At 41.8% G+C, this 15228-nt stretch overlaps 1 protein-coding gene across 1 annotated transcript in view; it reads left to right on the top strand.

Moving 5' to 3' along the window:
- The window catches only part of AFF3 (ALF transcription elongation factor 3), a 277596-nt gene that overhangs the window by 224785 nt on the left and 37583 nt on the right, over positions 1–15228 (top strand). Inside the window, exons 10-11 of the mRNA XM_085321605.1 lie at positions 7003–7168; positions 15001–15226. Of these exons, the coding sequence (XP_085177731.1) occupies positions 7003–7168; positions 15001–15226 (392 nt within the window). The remainder of the gene's footprint in view (positions 1–7002; positions 7169–15000; positions 15227–15228) is intronic.

The following is a 15228-nucleotide window of genomic DNA, read 5'->3' as shown; positions in this document are numbered from 1 at the left end:
TTTTGAGCTTCATAGTTTGTTTTTCTGAACAGCTCCTCATATCAGTTTGTTTTTCTTTGGTGACTATTCTAGCAATTAAGCTACAATCACACTGTGTACACCTGACTCTCCGAAGAGACCAGATTTACCTTAGGTTTGCATTATCAGATAATACTTGCAGTCTTGTCAGCACAAACTATTTAAGCAACTCCCAAGGACAGTGTTAAAATATAGGTGGAGTCTATGAACTCTATTCTTGGCAGCTGTGCTTTATTAGCTGTGCTGGGCAAAGGTGGTACAGCTAAGGTAATGCAGTACTTTCACAGAAGCATTATATATTGTGACAAGTAAAACAACCTCTAGGATTCTCACTCATCATGACTCCCATTTCATACCTCATCCATTATAAGAATGAGGTATGAAAACATTTCTCTGTTTCCTAAAGATACTAACAGACTTCTGGGAAAATGTTTACCTGAAGAAGGGGAAGTGTCCAGATTTTTTTTTTTTTTTTTTTTTTTTTTGCGCTCAGGACCAAACAGAAGGCCATGGCAAGGCTAGCTGCCTTTTTTCTTTTAGCAAACAATAGGTTTTCACAATGGATAACTGTGAAGAACTCGAACAGTTAATTGGTTTCATGCTCTCAGTTAGTAAAGGTACAAAAAGATAAATTTGGGTCACTTCTGCATGGTGTTCTGACCAAGGATTTTCAAGTTCTTTCTACACTGTAACGAAGGATGTCTCCTAACACACTGAAGGTGGACAAGTGCCACCATTCCTATTTACGACTAGGATGGTGATCAGATGAGGGAATCAGAGGCCCAAAAGGGTCATCTGAGATGATCATTCAGACAGCACATGGCAGAGCTAAAACTAGAACAGGGGCTCCTTATGCTTACATTTGTGTGTTAAGTACAGAACCAGTCTTCCTTTGTTAAAACCTGGGGACAACTGGCAGTTCTCCAGTGGATGAGTATTTTAGGGTTTTTTGGTATCATCTCCCTTTTCCAAGCATCACTTTGACCATAATTTCCAGAACAAATGGATGGAATCCATTTTCATTCTGGTAGGATATCCTTATGGTACTGTTTCTTGGCATTGTACAGTTGCCTCAGAAAACTATGCCTGTATGTTATGTCACAGCATTGGGTGGGCTGATCTGCAAGTCTGGGATAGACACCAGTGGTAAGCATGCTTCAGACGTCTTTGCTGAAATGGAGTTTGAAAAAGACACACAGGCAGTAGCAAGAAGTGGGCATTTCCATTGCCTCTGTGATTCATTCACAATTATCAGCACAGGAATTCCCAACTTTGTGTATGCAAGACTTGCAATATCTTCAATACCAGGCAGTAGAGATAATTATGTGGATTTTGGCACATTGTTCTCAATTTGTACTTTGAGGATGCACTATGTGGAATTCGCTTCTGACAACAAAGGCATAAAGCATTTGCCACAAAAGACCTTAGCTGGGTTTTAGGTTGGTTTCAAGGGAAGAAGGAAATGGTATTTCAAATACTTTCATCTGGAATAAAAATAAAGGATTCTGCCAAAAGAGTTCCTTCAAACTGTGGAATAYGTTTTCATCACTGAGTTTGAAATATCATTGCAGAGTCTTGGTCAGATTTATCGTTTGATTTAAACCAGAGTGGCTTAATTGAAGTCAATGGAGCTATGACAGTTTATACCAGCCAAGGGACTGGCCGTCTGTTTCAGAGTATTGTTTTCCCGCAGTTGGCCTACTTCCCTTGATCTTTAAACATCTCTTAAGACAATGACAGGTTTTTCTTGGCCTTTGAAATACTTCACGCATTCATACAGCCTTCCTTAGGATTTTTTCCTAYGTTTGTGGTATCTACAAATAGAAGTTACCTTCTCCATTCTTACGTCTCGCTGTTGACAACGTGACCCTTAACAGTGTCATTTGTTTATTCAAGTCAGCTCTTCATATACTAACTGTTGTATTCGTCTTTCCTACTGGGTGTACCACTTGGTAGTGGTACAACACTTGGTGGGTGTTACTGTCGGGTGAGGTTTTACAGGAAAAACAGTTAGATGATCACAGCTAAGCAGATGACACTGGCTAAATGTTTTCCTATCTCCAGACATGGAASCAAATGCACCAGAGAGAGTTTGATAGTGTTCCTGAGCTTTTTGATAACAAGGATCAGGATACAGCTGTTGCAAAGTGAATTACACAGGCTGACTGGAGTCAAAAGTATGAAGTGTGAACATTTCATAGTCTTCTCTCTTGTTGCCAGAAAAATATTCAGAGGGTCACTCTGTTATGTTTTCTTGGCACAGTCTTTTCTTCAAGGCCTGATTCCTCCTTGCTTTTYATTTTTGGTAATCATTTTTATCTGCGTAAAGTGGATATAAGGTGCCCTTACGCTGTAAGACTATGGAGAATTGGGATAACAGATTCTTCATRCTGAGATGGATTTTCCCCTTTGAATCAAATTAATATTGTTACCAAATACTTACAGTTTGGTAACAAACTGCATTTTTTTTCTTGTACCTTGATCAGACATCCATGGTGCCTCTGATCTGCCTCTGAAATATTGAGACTGAATTACTGCAAACTGTGTTTAGCTACCTAGGAATTTCATATGCCCACTGCTGGATGTTGTGATTTATTATCAAGAAAAGTAGCATAGCTGTAAGCTGCAGCTTAATATGGAGCAYGAAGTAGGACCCAGATCCAGCATGCTTCTATTGAAGAGGTCTCCTGAGCGCGGCTGTGGCAACCTGATTTGGGAATCTCTCTCTACTGGGTGAACAGCAGATGCCTGGGCCTCCCTGGAGAGCTGTTTAAACCAGCTCAAAGGCTGACCGCGACCACGCAGTCTGGCGGAGCTAATAATCAGCTCCGCTGCAGCTAACTTTTCAGGCTCCTCCAGGGAGTGAGGGGACTCTCTCTCTTAACCTGGATCACAAATAAGTTTGAGCAGGGAAGCAGTATTATTCTCCCCCAGCCAAGGCGTTTCTAAGCCTGCACCTCTGAAAAATACTTAGGCTACAGGGTATCTAGCAGTTTAGCAGAGGAGGGTGCCTTGTCCATTAAGCAGTGCAGCAAATAGGCCATTGGAGATTTGCATGGTGTTCAGGTGTGCAGGTCCTGCTTTAGCTAGGATGATGGGATTACATCTGGTCAGAAAATTCAGATTTTGTTTTCATTACGAAGTGCCTTACTGAGCTGCTGGTACCTTTATGAGGACTTTATTCACTCTCTCTCTTAAGGCAGAGAGTGCATGGTCTGATCAAGRGCTTTAAAGAAGAGTGGTTCTTACCCAAATTGTTGTTTAATTGCTTAAAATAAAAATATCATTTCTAAGATGTAGTAATTAATTCTGGGGCATAAGCCAGTAGCAAAATATGCATGAATGTTGTGTGCCATAGTCATCAAAATGCAAATAGGTGTTTTATTTTGACTGCATGATCTTGCTTACATACTTCAGAAAGAACAGTCCAAAATAGAAGTCATCAATTTAAAATAATGGTTATTTTTTATAAGAAAGCATGAAGAAATATGTAGATGGTTTTGCCCTGATCAACATAATACAGTGAGGATGCTTATAAAAGARCACTATATTTAAAAATGGAAAAAGTAGGAGGGACTCGAGACTTCAATAGTACCATCATAAATGAGAAAATATTGTAATGTTGTTAAATTTTTTGTAGTATATTGGCTACCATTAGAGCAGCAAACATAGATTTCCAGATGTTTGTGAAGAGTCCAACAGTTATATTTTATATCTATGGTTGTAGTAACAATTTCTATTCAGCAGCTTAGAAAAACATTTCATGTCACAACAGGAAAGAAATATTACTGTGGGATTTTTTTTTTCACCCTCGTCCCCCATATAGCAATTCTGAATACTTCAGTCAATGCCAAGTGAAAATGATATTTTGAAAATTAAAACCACAATCACTAGGGGCAGGACATAAATGTGCAGATGTTTTGTGATGTGGAAGAACTTTYCAGGCAACAGTCACAATGCTGTTGGGGAGAGGACTGACAATACATCAGARTCGGACACTGTCAAAAGCAGTTCCCTAAGCTATAGCATCAGAAAAGGCGTTAAATCAAATGCAGAAAACCTGCCTACAATGGCCCCTATTTAGCTCTTACTATTTTACTAACAAGGGATTGACTATAATCTGTTAGTGCAAGTGAGCAACTTACATTTGGAGTTTACTGGAAGCTGGACAAATGGAAAACTGCACCGTCCCAAAGTAGCATGCAAAACACCAATTTTCCTTCTCTGAGAAGGAAAATTTTCCTAAGCTTATAAACTGTTAGCATTTCAAGCACGTATGTGTCCTAATGCGGTTACACATGTGCCTGCCTGAAAATCTTATCTTTACCACTTACGCAGCTAAACAAAGAGACATCACRAATAACAGTACAAATAGCAAAAGGCGAGTTTTTGAAGGTGTGTGTTGTAAGCGGTACATTAACGCCTGTGCATGGCAGCAGACCCGCTGCCTCCCAAGGAGAGTGCCCGCAGGCACGTCTGCCCCCACGCACGCAGCGCTGAGCCGTCCCGGTCCCGCCGGGGTGTGAGCTTTTACCGTGGCCTCTCTCTACTGCCTGAGGGTGACGAGAGGCTCTTAGAGGGGAATTCCAGGTTAAATATAAGTAGACATCGGCTTCTCCCTCTCCTATTTATTTTACTCGCTTTTAATTATTAAGGTGAGCCCACAGGTGGGGTTTTCTGTATGATCTGGCCGCGTCGTGCCTCAGAGGGTGCAGAGAGCTTGCTGACGGGGGTAGGATTGCCCAGGAGAAACTATGAGCAGCTGTGCCCTGTCCTAGCAGAAGGAGGGGGCCAGAAGTAGGGAGGGGTGTAGCTATGAGCAAAAGGCGGTTCGGCTGGAGATGGGCTAAAATAGCTTGTACGAGACAGGCGGTCCGTTGGGGAAGCGTTGACATATGTTAGGAGAGGCAGGGATAGGGCCAGGGACTGCGCGGCCAGGGAGAGTCACGGAGTTATAACCGCATCTCTGGTGGCCTGGCCTCTTTTCAAAGCTCCATAAAGTGCCTGTTGCAAGTGGCTTGTGTCAGGCACCACATACCAGTTTTTCAAAGTGAGATACACCACTCCGAGGTAAAGACAATTCATTAGGTGCAACATACCTGTAAATAAGTATCAGATATTATTTCTCACAAAATGCATCTCCAAAATCACATTGCGTTAGCTACAATATTGGGCTGACAGAGCATAAACAAGGGTARTGATAAACATTGGCGAATGGAATTGGGAAAAGATTGTTATTAGGGTACCGGTGTGTTTCATGCTGGGTTTATTTAACAGTCTCATTAATGATCTGGAAAAGGCAGTGAATAACCATTTAATTAAGTTTGCATTTGATACTAAATTAGGAGTTGCTGCAGACACCTCTGAAGGCAGAGAAATAAATCACAAGGAGCTAGAAGCATGTGCAGCAAAGAAGAAAATGAGATCTGGTGTGGGGAAAAAAAATAATAATCTTTCTGGAAGCAAATAATCAAAAATGTAGCTATTCAGTGGAGGAATTCTGGAGAACGCAATGTTGAAAGAGATGTAGGAGTGTTAATGGACTATATATTCCATCACAGCTCTGGTATATGTTTACAGAAGCAACGCATGAGAGAGCAGGGAGGTAATAGCCCCTCATTGTAGGGCTCTAGTCCGAACCCATCTATAATGCAGCACTCCATTTTGGGCATCCTGTTATCAGAGAGATATAGACAAATTGGAATGAGTTCAGAAAAGAGCCATAAAAATGATCCCATATCCCTGGAGATAATGACTTACGAAGAAAGATCAGAAGAAGTAAATATGTAAGGCCTTGTCTGAGAGATGATTGAAGTAGGGCAGGAAAACAGTCTGCAGATACGTGAAGGCAAAAGGGAGGAGGATAATTTATCATAGTAACTATTAGTAATAGGATGAAATAATAAGTAGCAACAGTAAATTTAGAAAGGGCAACCTCAAGTTGAACGAGGGGAGAAATTTCTGACAGTGGAATTTGGGTTCGTTTGCAAAAAAGCTTCCCAGGGGTAAAAGTGAAAGCTACATTCAAGTCATTTAAAATCAAATTGGAAAACCCACCAGGAAAAGCACCCGGCTATCGGGAACAATCTTTCATTGCCTGGGGAATAAGCTGGATGACTTAATAGGACATTTCATACCCAAGTGTTTATGACTGTGATATTTTAATATGCCTCGTCAACTACTTCTGGAAAATACACATTTCTGCTGTTGTCAGGCCTGATACTACAAACACTTGCATGCAAACATAACTTTTAGAAGGCAAGCAGCTCTGCTGACATCATTGCCCTGCTGATGTGCAAAAAATAAAATAAAATAAAAAAATAAAACTGAGCTCTTAGGAACTTTTGCAGGATCACAGTGTTAGTTCTTGCAGTTGTCAATGTCAAGATGGTGCATACAGGTAACCACATTATCTTGGCTTAATCTATTTATGGAGAGGTAAAGAATTGTAGAGAACAAAAGATAGGAGTAGGAAGCTCTAGAGAGGATGCATTATTATTGTTATTATTATCACTATTACTATTACAACTTGTAAATGGCTGGTAGTGTGGAGTTCATTTCAGTTTCTTAACTATTCACCTTTCCCATCTCCTGCTTTCACCTCTGTGTAGAGTGTTCATTAGGCACTATAAGACTGCCTTCTCTACTCTGTTTTTTTTTACCGTGTTAGATATTTTTAATGTATCCTAAAATGTCTATTGAATGGGAAAAGAGGCAAGTTGCAGTGAAAACCTTATCCTTCCTCACAGAGATGGCAAAGGCTGGAGATTTAAATAAATATGCAGCTAACTCTGAATCTTTTCCCTGCAATTAAAACAATGTAATGTTCAGCTCACTTCACCATGCTTTAGCAGCAAAGACATGTTTACAGGCATTCAGACAGGTACACTCGCTGAAACACCGTCGTCTTTACGGTTTGCTTTATGATGTTGTTTTCTTCTTTTCCCTCCCTCCTCGTCGGTGGGCTGTGCATGGGACCAGCAGCCTGGTTGTGCCGCAGGCCAATTCCCGAGCCACAGGACTCTCCAGCAAGGGGTCGAGCAGCAGCAGTTCCAGTGAATCCGAGACCAGCTCCGAGTCTGACTCGGAGAGCGAAAGCAGCTCCAGCGAGAGCGACGGCAGCAAGCCCTCGAATTATTCCAGCCCAGAGGTAAGGACTTTGGCTTTTTATGACTTCGGGTGGCAAACCGTTATTACACCCACTCAGGCCTTTTCTCCTGCCAAGCCAACACAAGGAGGCTGGGGGAGATGCACAAAAAAATGGAAGAAGAAAGGACCAAGGATCCTCCTCCTGGCACGGTCTGAGATGCATGTGATAGGGGACCCTGGGTCAGATTAAGAAATTTGATACAAAAATAAATAAAGAAATAACCCTGTGATATTTTCCTCACATTTGAGATGTGTGGAGCTCCTTGCAAGGCTCACAGCTTGCTTGAAGTTTTGTGCAACTTGGCCTCCATAATGATGGTTTGCTGAGTGCATAAGTCCTAATGTGGGCTCCCAGCATTGCAAGGGAACTAAAGGCTTGTCTACACAGGGAAGCTATTCTAAAATCAGTTTGAGGGTGGATTTTTAAAGTAAAACAGTTGTTTTTCATTCACACACCTCCCTCCCCTTGCTCCCCAGGTGAATCATTCTCTCGTGCTGCTGCCTTTGTGTGATTTAGTTTAATCCACCTCCAAAATGGACTAAATCAAATTACTTATGGTGCAAAATATTAGACCTAAACTTGTCATCCACAAAGCTAATACTGAAAATTTCCATACATGGACAAGCACTAGCTGTATTACAATTTATCCACCAATGCTGTGTCACCTCCTGCTTTCACCTCTATGGAGCACTCAACAGACACTGTAAGGCTGCTTTCTCTACTATGTTTTTTTTTAAAAAAGCATCAGGCTTGATATTTTTATGTATTTTGGCCAATACACACCTTAAGTACAAAACCATGAACTCCACAGCCACATCACACACATTAATGAATGTAAAAATATTCAAAACTGGCAGCAAGCTTGTAAACACACATGAAATACAGTCAGTAGATTTGCCTGTTTTTCATAAAGCATCCAGTCATAGGACTTCCTCCTCTGACAGCCATGTCTCACCTATTCTCTGACCCTGAAAAATTATACTTAATACCAGCAAGCCTTTTCTTGTATTTTGCCCAGTATTTGGGGCCAAGTTTTCTATCAGGCAAAATACAGCACTCACAGAAATGTCCTTTGTATATTTCTCTTGGATTTTGTCACTTTTTTTCCTTATTTAACACACATCTTCCTTTCTCTCTTTCCACACATTATTTTCAGATCTATTTCCAATTAATTTTCCTCTCGCTTTCACCGCTTTCCTAAATCTCTCCAGTTCTCTCCTTTCTTTCCCCTCATTTTTTCTTTCCTTTAGTCTTTCCTTCCTTGATCCCCTCTCTATACAGTCCCATTTCTTATTTCCCATTCTGTGAGTTCTCATTCTACCCTTTAGGACTTTGTTCTCTCTCTGTCTTGTTCCCCACTGGACTTACTGCAGAGATTTCGCTCTCACTCTGTATAGGATGGAAAGGAAGGGACTAAGAGAGGAAAGAGCAGGAAATAAGAAGCTCATGAGGGAAAAGAAAATATGAGATAAAAGAGGAAGAAGCATCATACCTAGGAAGAGAGAAGTGTTTACCAAAGTAAAAGTGTGTTTATACAGATCACCTGTGCTCCTTGCAAGTGAGAGTGGCAATTCCTCAGGAAATGGGGGAAGTGAATTAACTGAGGCAGGTCATGGATATCGTTGAGTCAGACAGAAAGGGTGTTCTGAGAGGGACTGAAAGTCATGGAAACATGGAGGATATGTCTCCTGATAAGTATTTTTATAAATATATATATATATATATATATATATACACACATATATATATATAGTATGTATATATGAATATATATCCTCTCAAGATCAGAGAGATCTACTACTACTACTACTGTCACGAAACAGCTGCACTGCTCCAACAGATTGCTTGTCTCCTTGCATTATATTTGTGCGGGTTGCCTTCTAGGACATGCTGAAACTATAAAGACTCAAAAAAATGATGGCTGCAGTGGTTATCGTAGCTCATTCCTTGATGGAGTATGAGAGAGGCCATAAGGTTCATCTGGATAAGGTTGAGGTGTCCCAGACAAGTAAGTCATCTGTGCTTTTCCCAGGAGCCATCACTTTCCCTGGCCCAACATGCAGCTGGTGGCACCAGTTGAAAACGTGTTTATGTGAGGCCTCTGGATGGAAGTCCTGCCTGCCTTGCATCAGTGCTTTAACTTACATTTCAGACACACAGTGAAGCCATCTTCCTAAAGTATAGGCCATGTTCTTACCTAGTAAGTGGAGAGAGACAAGTTCTTAAAAGTTCTTTAGAAGGAATCCTTGTTCACCTAAATTTATTTAGTGGACTCAGTCCCAGTTATAGTTTTAAGATGAACTTCATCTATTGGATAAGATAGAAGAAGGCATCTTTGCATCAAATGCATCTTTGCCATTGCATAAGCAGATAGTGATAAACATAGATACGAAGCTAGGAAGGAAATCCATATTTCCAAGTTGGGAGGAACTCCCACAATCTGAAATACCACATAAACATACTCAAAGATTTTTATTTCTAGGACAACGTATCTTCTACATTTGAAGTTATATAGAATTGGGATTGCTGTTTCATTTCCTCTGTATGTTTTCCTCATCTCATTTTGAGATCTTTGAGTTGTTTTCAGGTTCTAAATGCGGTTGCCTGGAGTGTGAAAGTAGCTCGTTGCAAAACATACGTAGAAAATAGATTAGATTAATTGCACCCTAAAAGTATCTGTTTCGTTCCATTGACTATTGAGAGCCTGAAGTGACTAGCTCAGCTGTCTACAGTTTATGTCTGCAGTAAACTAAGAATAACGGCTGAGCTAAAACAGGAGGCAACATTCATACTGGTTTCAGTGATGTGGACAAATTAGGGTGCCTCAGACAGTAATGTGAGTAGTTACAGTTTTGTGACCTGCCAAACGTGAAATTATGAGCAAGGAACTGAGACTACTATTTCCTGTTTCTTTCCTGAGTGAGGTCATGAACTTTTTGCATGACCTTCACTAACGTCATAAATGAGCACTCTGGAAAATAGTGACGTCTTGTTCTTCCAATTATTTGAGACAGTAGGAAAAAAAAACTTAGGTCTCAAGTCCATAGAAAGAGCTGAATTTCGTAAGCTAAGAATTTGGCTTGCTCATTCTTTGTTGCATTGAATTATCATGCAGATCTTTAAAAAGGCTGAGCTTGGCTAAACAGGCAGTAAACTCCCACTTGCAGGAAAGGCTAGAGGGAGGAACTGGCAAGAGGGAAGCAGAGAAGCCGTTGCATGGGACAGAGCATCAGTGGCTGTTACAGCACAGCTCCTTTCAGTAACCAGGCTGTTGGGCACCACCATTCACACACACCAGATGCAGTGCCCTTTACAGCCTCCGCTGTAGTGACCACCATTACCAACAACCATTAAAGCATTTTCCTTTTTCACATGCATCTTTTGTCCATGCTAGGATATATTGTTTGGCCTCAAGCCTCCGGGTTGTGACTGACCAGGTCAAGCTTAAGTGATTTGTATGGTAGTGCTCTTTCCCACCCTTCTCTTTCATCAGCAGAGAGCAACCTGCTATCACAGCACTGTGCATCAAGTGCTCCAACTGCCTGGACGTTGGTACGGATGGCTGAGGAGCCATTGCCTATAAATTCCTGCTGTTCCCTCAGGCATTGTGTGGCACAGACTCTCTTCTTTTTAGCTTAGTAAATAAGAAGTGTAGGTGTATCTAGCAGACTAACCAGATGGTGAGCATGCTCCTGTCACCTCACCAGTCTTTTTCAGCAATGGACTTAATTTGGGGGGGGGGGAGTAAAGAAGAGTTGTAGTTTTAGTGTTCAGGGGGTTATGTATCCTCTGTCTTGTTTTCCAAAGAAAATTGCTTCCACTCATCTCTGTGAAAATCTTGATTGGATTTCCTGACTGATACTCCCTGAAGAAAAGGGAATTTTGCCACTAGACCAACTGTGGACACTGTCTTTACCTTTGCTAATAACATTCATGGGCTCTAGTTGTCCCACGTTTACCATTCCAGGGCAAAGACTACAAAAATCTCTCCCTTCCAGAAAACTCTCTGTGGCAGGAGCCACCTCTTACAGTGTGTGTTCACCATACCTAACACATGCGAGTCCCAGTTCTAGTTTGATAAAGTGGTAGTAACAACACTGATAGTAGTAGCAATAAAGTAATAATAATAATCTATGACTTAAATACAATTAAAAAGCACCATGTTTGTATGAGGATTGCCCTGAACTAAATTTTTGTTAGTAAGGCTACACAAGCAAATTGTCATAAGGAGAAACAAGTGTGTGGATTTACAGTAGATTAAGTGTGCTGCAGTGATGGCTCATTCCTACCCCATAGCAGGTTAAGTACATGCACAGTATTATAGCCTATTTAATCCCTTGATGAAAGTGGTATCATGCTTCATATTCACCATGGAATTAACTGTATCTGAAGTCCCTCTTTGTAATAAGAACTGTAGTGAACCCACCACTGTTAAATAGCCTCTCAGCCCAGCAAGCTTTTCTGGATAATATGTTTTGAAGAAGGTTTCTTTTGGACCCCTGCCACTGGTGCCTCTGGTGGTACTTGTAGCTTTGAAAAGATCTAAGATATATAGATGATCTTTGTAGGAGTCACCTCATCTAAATTTGGACACCTGTACTGCAGATACCTACATCTGCTCATCACCTCAGCCTCCCTTTTACAGTCAGTAGAGAGGAGCAGACATTTCAAGTGCCCAGATCATCTGGCCTGTTTCAGACATATATGTCAAGATGAAGTGAATCACAGCCTAGAAGAGGAGTCCATTGACAGTAGAAGAAACTCATCAACTAGCTCAAAAAAAGTTGTCTACATTGTACAGATGAATCCACCCACAGTTTTTAAGGAAATATATCTCATCCTTCTGTTTCTCAGATGAAGCCTGGCTCATGTGTAAGTCTGTGATGCCTTGGTCCATGGAACCAGTCTTGCTCTGATAGAGTTGCCTGGTTTGGCTTTTCATGGCAAACTCACGTTTTCATTGCAAGTCAGCTTCACTACAGACCGGTTGTTTCTGTTGTGTCTGTATGGACACCACCAGTTTTAACATACAAAAAAAAAACTGCCAAGTTTTTTTTTTTTTTTTTTAATAAGCTCTGGAGGGCAGCATATTTCTTTGACATAAAAGCTAAGGGATAGAGACCTTTCTGCTTCCTGATCATGCTGCATCTCAACATCTTTCCATCCTTATATGCTGCTGAAAGTTTCTCACTTGAGGCAAGCCAACTTTTCTGTAGAATGGTATGTGATCTGCTTTGGGGGATGGCGTGGACTAGAGAAATAGGGATTTCCTTTTCCTCACGCAAATAATTGCAAGTAGGCATGTAAAATGGATTGGCGAATGCTTTCAAGGGATTTTTAATGAGGTCTGCTCCTCTCTGTTGGCTGTCATGATTATGTTCCCGTGCAAGGTACCTTGCTTTTGTAAGGGATTTCAAAGTACAATACTTTTCAGTTAGAGCAATCAATTGAACAAAATACTTCCCGAAGTAAATTGGCATCACTGATGTATGCTAACAATCTAAGATATTCCAAAACTGTATCAGGCCACCAAAATAAAAAGACAAGTTCAAAAATTCTGATTGTTAAAATTTTGATTCTTTTGATTTACTTTATTGGCTGTGAGCTTTTTGCTTTAAGAAGACACATCCTGAAGTATTTTTTCCAACACTTTTTTTAGCCACATGGACTGGAAGTTTTCTTTAAATAAACTCAAGATAGGTACCTAAGCCCATAATCCCCAAAACGGAGGTTTTCAGAAAAAATAGTGAGTGTCCTAAGACTCCTGACAAAATTAGTAAAGCTTGCAACACTGCTGACACCTTTTTTTAGTTGTCATCGTTGGCTTATAGGTTGGGAGTGTACTTATTCCACCAAAATAGCTGATATATCACTGTAGGAAAGTACCATACTGCCATAACTGTAGCAGTTAATCACAGTTTTCTGCTGTTTACTGTTATCCCCTGAAATCCCTATTTTACAGATCATTGTTTTAGAGAACAACAAGATACGTAAAGAGACCAAATGGGATGTAAGAGAAATGCTGAAAGTTTTTCTGATCCTTTCTGGTCCTTCTGAACCTTCTGTCTGACCTATACTTATAGACAGAGCTTTTTTATTTTTTTTTCCATGTGCTGCTGCTATAGATTCTTCTGTGAAATATGCCCACTGAAGACTGCAGAGATCTGTGTTACTGAACTTTTTATTATATATCTAGTAAGCTTCATATATACATAATGTATGGCACCAAACTAAATCTGTCCCTATGCTCTACAGCAGTTAGGAACTGCTGTTTATTTTACATAAAGAGTTAAGAGTTTTAAAAATATGTGTTCAGCCAACAGAAAGGCTGCCCGCCTGTCTTCCAGATTTACAGCTAAGGAATGAAATTCATCATGTAAGATATTACAGAGTATGCCTGAGAAAAAATAAACTTAGTGCAATTCAGCAGACTTCCAGTAGGTATTGGCTAGCTGACTAATGAGTAAATTAGACACTTTAGAAAGAGGGAATATGTGTATGACTTGAATTGCAACATCTATCTTTTTTGCTTATTTTAGGAACTTTTGCTCCCTGTAGAGTGAACAGAGCCCTCGGTGGGCAGTTTTGGAGCCACATTTAGCTATGCAGAAACCCTGTGTAGACTTCAGGCACCTTCTTTAAATACCTGAAGTTGGAGTGTAGATATTTTCTCTTGAGCCAACTTCTTTCCAAGCAGAGCGTAGAGCAACGATGGTTTTAGATCAGACTCACAACATGCATTCTGATTACTCAGCAATTACTTTTGGTCCAGTCAAGGTAAACAGGAGATTTTTTCACATTGGCTTCTGCAGGTTTAGGATACGGCTGGCCATCTACTCCATCATGTCTTTTTTTTTTTTTTTTTTCCTCTCCTCTTTGTTTTGTTACATTCAAATAACTGATTGCAAGAAGCACTAGAAAACACTTGCGCATTGTTCTGAGATAACATTGTTGAGCTGTGGTTACATTTGAAATCATAATTATCCCTCTCCCGCATTGTCCAAACGCCATTGTATTTTAGACGGTCTCTTAAAACTTGATCATGTTGTGACAGGAAAGAAGAGGAAAACTAACAGCCATGAAATACTTCACAAAATGAGTACTTGACAACACCAGCACACACCAAACATTTTTGTGATCTTACAGGATTATAACATCAGCTGCAGTAAGATGATATGAACGCCTGGTTCTCCCTCCCTCTCCTCACTGCTGCTTCTTTCATGCTTCATAATTGTTTTATTTAATGCAGCGATACAGTACACAAAATATATACAGCCTTGCTTTCTTACTCACCACCACTCCTTAGCGTCAGCTGTACCCTTTGCTGTTTCTCCCCCTTTTCTAACACCACAGTGTTTTATTCCCTTTGGAGACTTGGAAGTATGGCCCAGTAAAGCTGACGCCAACTGCGCAGCCCCAGCCACCCTTGGAAATCGTGAATTGCCCAAGATGTGTCCCCTTTCCCGACCACAAAATGAACAAAACGTCGCCACCCTGGCGGCTTGCCCCCACACCCCCTCGCTCCCCCGGGTGCACTCGGTGTCCTGCGCCAATGCCTCTGTGGGGAGCGGAGGGCAAGGAGGGGGCTCAGGGCTGGCAGTCCCCCGTGGTGGCCATGGTGGTGGTGGTGGCCATGGTGGTGGTGACCATGGTTGTGGTGGCCTCTGGGGACCCTTCCCGCCCTTCCCTGGGGCCTGGCTGGCCCCTTTGCTCGGGGGGAGCGGCGGGACCCCATGCTGGAGGGGACCCCCACCTTCGGGCATCTCCGGGGGAGCCGCAGAGAGCTGGGACGGGGCTGGCACTAAGCGCTCCCTGCTTTGCTTCCCTTCCAGCCCACGCCGCCCTCGTCCAACAAGTGGCAGCTGGACAAGTGGCTGAACAAAGTCGCCCCGCACAAGGCGCCCATCCTGACCCACCATGACGGCCCAGCCCTGGAGAGCCATCCCTACTACGGCCGCGTGAAGCCGGAGCGGCAGGACTGCGAGAAGACCCCGGCCGCCGGCGCAGCCGAGCCCCGCGGCGGCGACAGCCGGGTCCCCGCCGCCACTGCCGCCGCCGGC

The sequence above is a fragment of the Rhea americana genome, unplaced genomic scaffold, assembly GCF_003343005.1.
Source record: "Rhea americana isolate MKP2758 unplaced genomic scaffold, rheAme1 scaffold_7, whole genome shotgun sequence".
Lineage (NCBI taxonomy): Eukaryota > Metazoa > Chordata > Aves > Rheiformes > Rheidae > Rhea > Rhea americana.
The sequence above is the reverse complement of the archived record's forward strand: the minus strand, read 5'-3'. Positions and strand labels throughout refer to the sequence as shown.